Source organism: Nannospalax galili, unplaced genomic scaffold, assembly GCF_000622305.1.
Source record: "Nannospalax galili isolate Female #2095 unplaced genomic scaffold, S.galili_v1.0 scaffold445, whole genome shotgun sequence".
NCBI lineage: Eukaryota > Metazoa > Chordata > Mammalia > Rodentia > Spalacidae > Nannospalax > Nannospalax galili.
This window is the reverse complement of record NW_008354184.1, coordinates 1,163,753-1,174,670: the sequence shown is the minus strand read 5'-3', so window position 1 is coordinate 1,174,670 and position 10,918 is coordinate 1,163,753. Positions and strand designations below refer to the sequence as shown.

Here is a 10,918-nt window from a genome sequence, read left to right as displayed (position 1 = left end):
ATGTCATAGGCAGGCATCTGTTTGGGCTCATTGGTGCCTGGCACCGATGTAACATGAGTGTGCCATGGGGCAGGGTTGTATTTGTTTGGGGTTGGGAAGTGCCTGAGAAAGGCTTGAACCCTCAGGGGCCAAGATTTGAACATAGGCAGTTGGCAGAGGCACTGATCCCTGATGGTGTGTGGCAAGTTACAGGGCCGTGTTCCCAGGGGCTACTCTTGTTTAGCAGTATTTGTTTTGTTGAAAATCTGGTGAAAAGGAGTGTGATACTGATCCTGGACTCTGGATCCTAAGTTCTGGGCTAACTTGTACTCCACCCAGGGCCCTCTCCTCTCCACCCAGGATCGCTGTACCCCTTCCTGCTGACCAGTTCCTGCTTTTATTGTCTGAGTCATGGTAAGGGCCAGCCTTGGGCAAGATGCCATGGTCAGGAAGAGGTATCTCAGTCCTAGTGAGGAATCCTCCTGAGCTGAGTCTAGGTATCCAGTTTCCAATGTCAGGGCCTCTTCCCCAGGAGCCAGGCACATACCTCCTTAAAGCCTGTGACCTTTTGCCTCAGCTAGATGGCAGAGACAGGAAAGACCTCCTCTATAGAGGTATTGGTGACAGCCCCTAAAGCCACTTTGTCTTTTTGAGACAGGGTCTTCCTGTCCTGGAACTTGCTATGTAGACCAGGCTGGCCTCAAAGATCCGTCTGCCTCTGCCTCCCAAGTACTGGGATTAAAGGCATGTACCACCACCCCTGGCTCCCTAAAGCCACCTTTACTTAATCTTCCCAGCCCTGGAAGACGTCACCTGGGTTCCCAAATCCTTCCCAGTGGGTGTTACCAGAGGCCTGGATTTCTGACCTCAGACTTAAGTCTTTGGGGACGTTGGTTTGGCTAAGAATTCCCTTACATCCCCAAGGGCACCTAAGTTGCTCTGTGCAATGGACAGAGAAAAACCACATTCCATTGATCCTGGGCATCCTTTATTTTTTGCATAGGCATAAATTAGAATCTGGAGATTAAAAAAATTAACGCAACAGTGCAGCATTTGTGACAAGAGAGCGCAAAACAAGCCCTGGGGGCAGGGCTGTGCAGGGTGCCCTCTCACCAGAACCATGAACCTCTGCCTGCCCAGCAGCTCCTCCCCGCCCTCCCCACAGGCCAGAACCAAGCACCTCTCAGCGGCCTGGAACTAGGAACTGAGTAACAGCTGATGCCCCTCAGAATGAGGCTAGGGTTCTAGGACGTAGCTTTTCAGTTAAAACCAGACCCTGAGAAGTATATACATAATAGAGCAGGGCCTGTTATCTTAAAAGCCCTTCCTCTTCCCCACACAAGGTTACTTCTGCCAACCTCCTTCCCAGCCCCCACCCAACTGCTCCCATAGAGAAGGAGCCAGAAAGGACAGGGAATCTAAGCAAGGCAGAGGGCTGGGGGGGGGGTTACTTAAGGGTGGGTCCCTCCTGGGATCTGATTAGGTGAGGAGGGCTACTGCAGCAGTAGCAGCCCCCCCCCCCGCCCCAGCTGACACACCAAACCATACCATGGCAATTGGCAGTGGACAAAGAGAACCTAGGAAGTCCTCTGGTCCCTTCTTTCCTGCCCCAGACAGAATGGCCCAGAAGACAGGCTAGGGTCCCATGACAGCCTGGGGACTAGAAAGCTTGCTGAAGGGCACAGGCAGGCTATAGCAAGAATGGGACAGAGTAGACCCTCACCCACATCAGGAGAAAAAGCAGTGGTCCTCCAGATTGGCACAGCTCACAGCCATGACAGGCACACAGGAACCCATCCCTTCCAGGATACAGGGGCCCAAGCCACATGGCTCCCTCTTGTCAGAACAAATGCAAGCTTCTAGTGACACCAGGGGTCTGTGGGCCATGGCTCCTGCCATGCAGGAGCACAACAGCCCCTGAGCCCTCTGCCTGAGACAGTCCCAGCTGCATAGTGCTAAGCACCCTCCTCCTAAGTAGCCACAAGACACCCAGCTCACCTCCCTGGGGCCCTAACTCAGCCTGCTCATGGCTTTGGCACCTACCAGGAGTTCCCTGGAACCAATCCTTCCACCAAATGCAGTCAGTCTCACTTCCCTGCCTCTTAGTCCCCCAAAGTATGCTACATATATACACCCTGTGGTAGACAACTGGCTTGAGAGGAAGGACTAGGGGAGCTGCTGGAGCCTACTGGCCATGGAGCTGCCTGGCTGTACAGAATCGCTGTACAGTCCTTCTCCCTGGGGCCAGGCCTCTTTTGCTCCTGAAAGAGTGCGGCTCAAGCATGTAGGGGCAATGGCAAGATGCAGTGCACCTACTCCCAGAGCAGGGGCAGATGCTGGGAGGGGTGAGCCTCCCAGATGGCCAGCAGCAGGCACAAGATCTCAAAGGGCTAGTGGACAGGCTCCCCATGTACCCGGAAGCGGTAGATGCATGTGTACTCAGGGTGGCCCCAGTTGGTCAGGATCCGAAGTTCCACCACTTGGTATGTAGCCATCTTCAGGGCCTAGGTAGAGAGGAAGAGTGACAAGAGTTCAGAGTAACACCTTGGCACCTCACCTACAGAGAGGTGGGTAAGGGAGACAGTCACCCCTGTAGCCAGATGGCTTCCCCTTCCCCTGGGTGTTTGGAAAGGAAGAAGGACAGAAGCTTCTGTTTCTTAAGAGCAGTTTCAGCTAGAAGGCCAAGAACCTTGGGGGCTTCAGGGCTCCTAGGGGCCTCTACCCATATGAGCCAGCCCCTCAGCCCATGTGTGAATGGTCTGGGTATTGAGGACCAGCCCAGTTCATCCAAGACTAGAATGAATCCACTCACAGCTGCTTTGGGCACCTTCTGTGAACAGAACTCCTTTCATAGAAAGTTTATGGATGGGGTTCTCTTTCTGAAGTGCCTGTGTAGTCTATACTCCATGCATAAAAGCCACAGTGTCTAATTAGGGCTGGATTGGGGATGGGGCTCAGTGAGGCCCTGGGTCCCATCCCTGGCACTGTATAGAGACAGACAGACCAGGCATGGTAGGTCATACCTGTAATCTCGGCACTCAGGTGGCTGAGGTAAGAGGATTGGCAGAATTGAGGCTAGCTTGGGTTACACAGCAAGACTGTCTCAGAACAGAAAAGGTTCCAAAGACACAATGTTTGAGGCAGCATTTGCAGTGCAACTGTTTGAATATGAAAAGCCTCCCAAGCCCAGGTATCAAATGCTTGGTCCCCCAGCTGGTGGTACTTTTTTTTAGGAGGTTGTGGAAACTTTAGGCAGGACCTGGATGGGGGAAATCACCTAAAGTGTGTCCTTGAGACTGTATGTTGTCCTGACCACTTCCTGTATTTTTGCTGCTTCTCTGCTAAGGGGAGACTCTCCTCCATTATACATTCTTGCAGCCATGATGTTCTCAACTCATGGAGCCAAGTGGCCGAGGACTGAAATATCTGATACCTTGAGCCAAGATCTTTCCTTTTTAAGTTGTTCTCTGAAGTATTTTGCTGGAAGCAACGCAAAGTAACTAATACATCTTACCCAGAATGAGGCCCAGGTCCAGTGGTGCCCTCCTGCCACACTCTTCCTTCCTTTCCTGTCAGTCTTAGGCTCAACCAGAACATGGCCCAAGAGATCCAGCCCTTCCCATGACTCTCACCTCAGAGCTGATCACAGCTGTCACATCTGGTCCCTCTCTACCTTCTCCAGTCTCCTCAGCTTGACATTAGTGTTCTCCCAATGGCCTCAGTCCCCACACCCTCTCTACCTCCTCAGCTCTTGTGTGCTTCCCTACCACCACTTTCTGACCAGGCTCCTGGGCTCCAGGATTGCTCCCCTTCAATTCACTATGTAGCCACAGATGACCTTTCTGATTCTCCTGCCTCCACTTCCTGAGTGCTGGGATTATAGGCAGGTTATATACCATAAGCCTGGTTTATGTGGTTCTGGAGATCAGACCCAGGACTTGGTGCATGGCAGGCAAGCACTCTACCAACTAAACTACATCCCTAACCCTAGAATCTGCCTTTCTAATATGGGTCTAGATCTGATGTCCACCTAAGTATAGGTCATAGGCCCTGCCTGAGATCCTCACTGACCACACTGGTCAACTCAAACACCCTTCACAATTGCATCTTTGTCCTGACCCTTCTTTGATAAAGCTTAGGAAGCTCTGGGCACTGCCCTGCTGGAATGGGCCCCTCTCTGTGTCAATGGGAAGGCCACTTCCACTCTGTACCCCAAGCTAAGGCAGGGGCCCATCTCTGAACCCTGTGCCTAGCAGAGCAAGTGTTGGGGAGACGTCTTCTGTTGGCTGAGAATGAGGTGTGCCTCCATGAGCCACCAGTCCTATACCTGGAAGTAGAAGGTCTGGATAGGCTCTCCATCCTGATCATAGGTGAATGTGCCAAGGAGCGTCCCCTCCTGCTGCAGGTCTTCATCGAAACCCTGCAGAAGAGCACACAGGGATAGAGGAGAATGGGGAGGGCCACTTCCTTGAGCCTCCATGTCTTCCTCTGCAGCCTCAGACAGCTGTGCCGAAGAGGCTATCTCACCCTGGCTCTGCCTCTTCCAAATGCATTTCCTTCCCTCACTGCCAGTGACCTCAACCTGATCCCCAGCAGTGACCCTCCTCTAGCATCTTAGTCCCCACAGTCCAGATACTCACAAAGATGGCGAAGTCCCTGGGAGCACTGGAGATGGTGCTGTTGGGTGACAAAGCCTTGGGCACATGCTCTAAGGTGACAGCTGTGGGATGGATACGGGCAGAGAGCCGGACCACAGCAAAACCCTGGGGCCCCTGGAAGGCCCAACAGTTGCCTGGATGCACGTCTGGCTGGAGGGGCAGAGAGGCATGTCAGAACAGGACCCAAAATTCAGCTCTGGCTGACAGAAATAGTGGTACCCCCACTGTGATTAGAGGGGGCTCTCACTGAGTGCCCACCTGAAGAATGACTCGGGGTGACTGCGAGTGGTACCACAAGGGGATGCCGAAGAGGCTGAGGAGGGCAGTCTTTGTCTCATAGGTCTCAGAGCACCGGGTGCTGATGACACTGGCCCCTGACACAGGAAAGAAAAGGAGGATGGGAATCACAGTGGGAAGGCCCAGACAGCCAGCTCAGGTGGCAGCCATGGCAGCCCCAGCTCCAGGGCTGAGGCAGCCAGAGGAGGGACTGCCAGTGTGTCTCCTCACTGAGCATGAAGGCCAAGTTACCTAACCCAAACCCACAGGCCTCTCCTAGCCAGGGATGCCACTCAGTACCTCATGGCCTCCCTCAGCTGTCCTGGCCTTGGTTGGGAGTCTAGATTGGGTATTGGGTTAGTACTGGTCTCAAGCCCTGCCTGCTTAGTACTATGCTACCTGGCAGAGACTAGGGGCCCAGCCATTATGGAGACCAGGACAAGGCAAAATGACAAAGGCAGTTGCACACACCTCCTGATTCCAGGGCATAGTCCACCATCCCAATGCGGTCCTCACTGTAGCGCTGTAGAGCCTGCTTGACAATCCGGTGCACTTGCTAAAACATGGCCCAGAAGACAAATGTGAACAGGGAGCAGAGGCACCCATGGTCTTACCCTGTTAGATTGGCACCATCCTGGTACCCAGGCAGGTCTGGTACACCTCCACAACCCACACTGGGCCCAGAGCATATACCAGAGCCTCCTGAAAGAAGGCCCTATCACTTATGTCCTGGAACATGTGAGGAACCAGCAGTGTGGGACAGTCCAGGTCTACAGCTTACGGGAGGAACGCAGAGTGTTGTAGGTATTCACACCTCACCTCCTCTGTCACTCCAACCACACCTTCTTTCTGCAGTGTCTGTCCCAGAGAAGCTGCAGCCTCCTTAGCTGACTTGCCCTGCATCTCAGCCACATGGGCGAGGATCTTGCTCTCCAGCTTCTGCAGCTGTGCACGCATCTCCTCTTTCTGCAGGAGTCCAGTGCGAACACCCCCGTCTCGGAGAAGGAACTGACTGACCCAGGCAGGGAATTGGGATTCCACCTAGGGATAAAGGCAGTGTCACTCCAAAGCTTGCTGGAATGGCTGGGGCTACTATGGCAGGAGTGGAGGAAGGGGACTGGTGGGCTGTCACTCATGGAGGGAGCAGAGCTGGTAGAGATGAGGGGAAGGAGGCCATGGAAGAGAGGTTAGAGGTTAGGAACTATGTTCCTCAAGTATCATTGGCCAGAAACAGGAAGCATTCCCACCAGGACCCAGGTCTGCACCAGTCCAGCTGTACAGGTGCCTCCAGAAGAGCAGGTCAGACACACCACACAGCTCCAGCTGGTAGACCCCCAAGTATGTGGTCTCAAGGAGGAAGGTGTTTGGCAGGACTCCAGGTGATTCTCACTCACATCATCCCGAGCAGCCTGGATCTTCTGTGGCAGTAAGCCTATTTCATCTGCCACTGAGTTCTGCTTTAGAGTCAGGGCAGCCAGCTCCTGCCGCAGGCCAGCCAGCTGGGCCTCCAGCCGCCGCAGCTCCTTCTCAGAGCTCTCCTGGAAGGCCTCCTGGGTCATCCTAGTCCCAGAGGGAAAGAAGTAAGGGGAAGGGAAGGCTATGCTGAGGAAGCAAGAGGACCCTCTGGTTGGCTTCTGTCATAGGTGTGTGCCAGTCACCCACTGTGAGTGGGAAGGGGCAGGGCTGCTTCGGAGTCTGGCTGTAGAATTCAGCCCCAGAGCTTTGGGACCAGGTTGCCTGTCTCAGAGCTGACCTGATTATCTTTAAGCCTGGGGTGATGATTCCCTGTGCCACAGCCTCCAAGGCCTCCACAGTTTGCACAAAAGGGCAGTGACCCTTTTGTCACAGAAATGACCAGGCTACAAGCCCCAGTCTTAGTATAGTGACTGTCCCTACCACCAGCAGTCCTTGCCAACCTGCCCTGTGCTTCAAAGATAGGCTGCAGACAGGGTCCTGAGCTAAGTCTCAACCAGACCTCCCCAAGGGACCAGGCAGAACTCTCTTCTGGGATTGGCTGTCCAGAGACCTGATGGGGTGGGAGAGCAGCCTTGGCCAGATGGTCATTACCTTTGCCACTCTGTCTTCAACTGCTGGACATGAGCCTCGGATTCCTGGCAGCAGAAAGAAGGAACAAGGACAAGAAATGCTGAACCTGGCCAGGCATGGTGGCACATGCCTTTAATCCCAGCACTTGGGAGGCAGAGGCAGGTGGATCTCTGTGAGTTCAAGGCCAGCCTGGTCTACATGCTGAGTTCTAGGCCAGCTGGGACTACAGGGAGACCCTGTCTCAAAAAGACAAAAAAAAAAAAAATGCTGAACTTGGAGAAATCTGATGACCAGCTCTCCATGGGGGTCTCTGCTAAACTACATCCCTGCCTCAGTGTCTCCCAACCTTGTAGCCAAGATCAAATCAGTCTGTTCTTCTGAGAGTATCACTCTCTGATTCATTCCCACCTAGGCAAGTTCCTGTCCACCAAGCATGCACACACCCAGCACAACCACTATCCCTGCTTCATGCATGCTCCCAGGGTTCCCCACAGATCATTCAGCTGGGGCAAGTTCAGCTCCTATAGAAGGCAGGAGACTGTACTCCTCATCCCACCCCCTGTACTCAACATTTCAGCAGTTCATGGAAGGACCAAGAATAGATATAGATGTGGTTCAAGTCTCTAGTGCAGGCCTATGTGCAGTCCACCAACCTGAGAGGTCTGGACGATCTTCTTGAAGAGGTCTTCTGCGTCTTGGTGATGCTCTGCCCTCAGGGTGACCAATTCCTCCTGCCAGACACAAGGAGGGGGACTGGAGATTTGACAGCTGCCCTTGGAGGGGCACCTACTACTAGGATGTGGTATAACTGGGTTCAACCCAGGGCTCTTAGACTCCCAGGTTTCAGCTGTCAGCCTTATACCACAAGGCCTCTCTAAATACAGGAGTCCTACCTGGTCTCTGTCACCATTGTGATACCAGACACTGTGCTAGGTGCTCATCATACCTTGGGGGGATGGGATCATTACAGGCACAGCTGCCTGATCCTACATGACACACTCCTGTCTCCCCGGCCTCCTCCACCCCACTTCTCACCATCAGGGTTCTCTATGGTGTCACCCTCAGAGGACACCGTAGAGTGAGTCTCACACTCAGGCAACTCTGCTCCCCCACCTGGATACGAGCAGCAGTGTCCCTGCGGAAGTCTTCCTTCAGGGCGGCCTCACGCCGGCTCACCAGCCCTTCCAGGAGAGTCAGGGTATCCTCATGGCTCAGGCCACCACCACCTCCTGGGCCAAGAGTCCCTTGCCGCAGCTCTAGGCGTTCCAGGCGAATGGCCTCTTTCTGCCAGTTTGAGGAAAATTCAGCAGCAAGAGCTTCCAGGCGCCGCTCCAGGGAGTGTACCCGGGAGAGAATGTGCTGCTCAGCCTGATGGGGCAGGAAAGAAAGAGCAGAGAGGTAAGGGATCCAGAAGAGCCCCACTACAAGGTTTCCTGGGCAGGGCCATTGAGACAGCTGGCAGAAAGAAGGAAAAGAATCCTAGGGGCAGCTGGGCCATGGTTGGCAGCCATAGCATATGGCAGAGGCACAAGAGCTGTGAACTGGGCATGCACTGTAGGAGGGAGGCGTGCTGTGGGAGTCAGGTCCCAGTGTGGACAGAAGGTGGCTGGGGAAGGGTTCTGAGCACAGGAACTGCCCATGAAAAGATCATGAAGTTGCAGGACAGTCACGGAACAGATGACTGACACGGCCACCCCACCTGGGAACAAGTATACAGGGTTGGTGGGGGCAGCTGTTGGCTCTCAAAGCTTTTGTTCCTTCCATAGATGACTACACTAAAGGAGGAAATGGTTTGAAAGAATTTTCCTCTTTTATTTATTTAATTTTTGGAGACATGATCTCCCTATAGCCCCAGCTGGCCTGGAACTCGCTATATAGACCAGACTGGCCTGGAACTCACAGAGATCCACCTGCCTCTGCCTCCTGAGTGCTGGGATTAAAGGCATGCATCACCACACCCAGCATCATTTTCCTCTTTTAAATGGATGCCCTCCAGAGAAGATGGGAGTTAGAGCCACTTGGACCTGAAGGTGGCATTTGATAGTGTGTCATGAATTCTGAAGACATTTGTTGATGAATAACAAAATCTTTGCCAAGAGAAATTACCAATCACAATCTGCCACCTGACCACTAGAGGGCAAAAGGCTGCGGGCAGAGGTACTAGGTTTTAGAAAATTCCGTTTTAAACAGGCAATACGTTTGCATGACTCAAAAAGCAGCAAACACAGGGGTTGGAGAGATGGCTCAGTGGTTAAGAACACTGACTGTTCTTGTAGAAGACCCGGGTTCAAATCCCAGCACCCACATGGCAGCTAACAATTGTCTGATCCAACAGTCTCTTCTGTCCTCTGGCCCGACACGGGTGCACTTACCTACAGAGTTGGGTTCCTAGCCTGGGCCCACCTGCCCTGTCCTCACCATCACCTCTCCACACCAGCACTGTCTTCACTGGTGTCTTCCTGCAGACGGAAACCAGGCCAGTGCTCTGCAGGTTTTACTTCCTCTTTCCACACAAAAGGTGGCCCCAGACGGATTAATTTTAAAAGGAGTTTGTAAATGACAGAATATGCCATTATTTTATGAAACAAGATCATACTCAGAAAAATACACACAAACTTATGATTTAAAATGTGGCACTAAATTAAATTGAATTCAGCAGGTATACACCAAGTTCAAATAAGTAGGAGACAGATTTTTTTTTTTTTTTTTTTTTTGCTCTTGCTTTGTTGAGACAAGACCTTACTCTTAGTCCAGACTTGCCTACAACTTACTATGTGGCCCAAGCTGATTGCAAATTCATGATGATCCTCCTGCCTCAGTCTCCCAAGTGCTGGACTACAAGTGTGAGTCATCATGTCCTGTTAGGACAAAGAGGTTTTGGGGGAGGTGTATGCCTGTGTGCACGTGTGTGCAGGTACACTTGCACGTGTATATGTGCCAACGTCAGAGGTTGGCGTCAGTTGTCTCCCTCTACTCATTCTCCACCTTGTTTTTTGAGACAGGCTCTCTCATTGAACGTGGACCTCACTGTTTTGGCTAGACGAGCCAGTGACCCACCGGGGTCCACCTGACTCTGCTTGTGCTTGACTGCTGGGATTACAGGCATGCACCAGCCACACCAGAATTCTGAACTCAGGTCCTCATACTTTTGTAGTAAGTGCTTTACCCCAAAGCCATTTCTCCAGCCCCAGGACTAAGAGTTTTAAGTGACCTGTGCTGGAAAAAGCAGGCTAGCCAGCATGCTAGGTGAACAAAGCATATGGGGGCAGCTGTCCCTGTGAGAGCCTAGGCTAGCTGGCTCACTAGCCTACTAGCCTGTCCTGGCTCAGCCTAGAGGGCCACTAGGCCCTACAGTCTCAGAGCTAACCACATGCTTAAGGTTGGGGGTGGGATCAGAGGGGCCTAGCAAGAGGTTACCTTCCAGGCAGAAGCTGTGCCAAGAGTGGCGACATCACATTGAAAGGGAACGAAGTTGGCAAGAAACTTGCCAGGCCCTTTTCCTGGTTTCTTCTGAGGGTCTACACAACTTTTGGGCTCAGTTTTTTTGTCATATTGAGGGGAAGGTCAGCCCCTGAGAACTTGCATGCCTAACAGCAGGAAAAGAGGTACTGCAGCTCTGTGGCAAGAAGTGAGCTGGGACTTCCCGGATCTGTCCCCCACTGTCAGGACTCACCTGGAAGTGTGGTGAGGCTTCTCTGGATTCCCACACCTCGGACTGTCTTCTGCCCTTTGCTGCCCACCAGGAGGCCACAGCTGGGTGGAATGTCTGCAGTCCAAAAGGGTAGAAGTACCAAGCACCTGGGCAGGGAGAGGGGGAACTTGAATCTTTGGTCATCGTGTGAGCCCTGCTCCTCCAGAGGCAGTTGTACTAACATTACATAACTCAGGGCTCCTTTGCCAATTCTTCAGACCAGGAAACTTTAGAGAAAGCACTTTTTTTTCTTTTTTGGGGGGGGGGG

At 52.8% G+C, this 10,918-nt stretch overlaps 1 protein-coding gene across 2 annotated transcripts in view; it reads right to left on the bottom strand.

Annotated features, from left to right (window-relative positions):
• Window positions 1–945: 945 nt before the first annotated feature.
• The window catches only part of Sun2 (Sad1 and UNC84 domain containing 2), a 19,203-nt gene continuing 9,230 nt past the window's right edge, over window positions 946–10,918 (bottom strand). For both annotated transcript variants that reach the window (XM_008851244.3, XM_008851245.3), the window contains exons 8-18: window positions 10,633–10,757; window positions 8,073–8,327; window positions 7,613–7,690; window positions 6,981–7,024; window positions 6,308–6,473; window positions 5,733–5,954; window positions 5,385–5,469; window positions 4,896–5,011; window positions 4,620–4,787; window positions 4,307–4,399; window positions 946–2,483 (exon numbers count right to left, since the gene is read on the bottom strand). In XM_008851244.3, coding sequence (XP_008849466.1) covers window positions 2,370–2,483; window positions 4,307–4,399; window positions 4,620–4,787; window positions 4,896–5,011; window positions 5,385–5,469; window positions 5,733–5,954; window positions 6,308–6,473; window positions 6,981–7,024; window positions 7,613–7,690; window positions 8,073–8,327; window positions 10,633–10,757 — 1,466 coding nt within the window. In that variant the 3' untranslated portion in view covers window positions 946–2,369. The remainder of the gene's footprint in view (window positions 2,484–4,306; window positions 4,400–4,619; window positions 4,788–4,895; window positions 5,012–5,384; window positions 5,470–5,732; window positions 5,955–6,307; window positions 6,474–6,980; window positions 7,025–7,612; window positions 7,691–8,072; window positions 8,328–10,632; window positions 10,758–10,918) is intronic.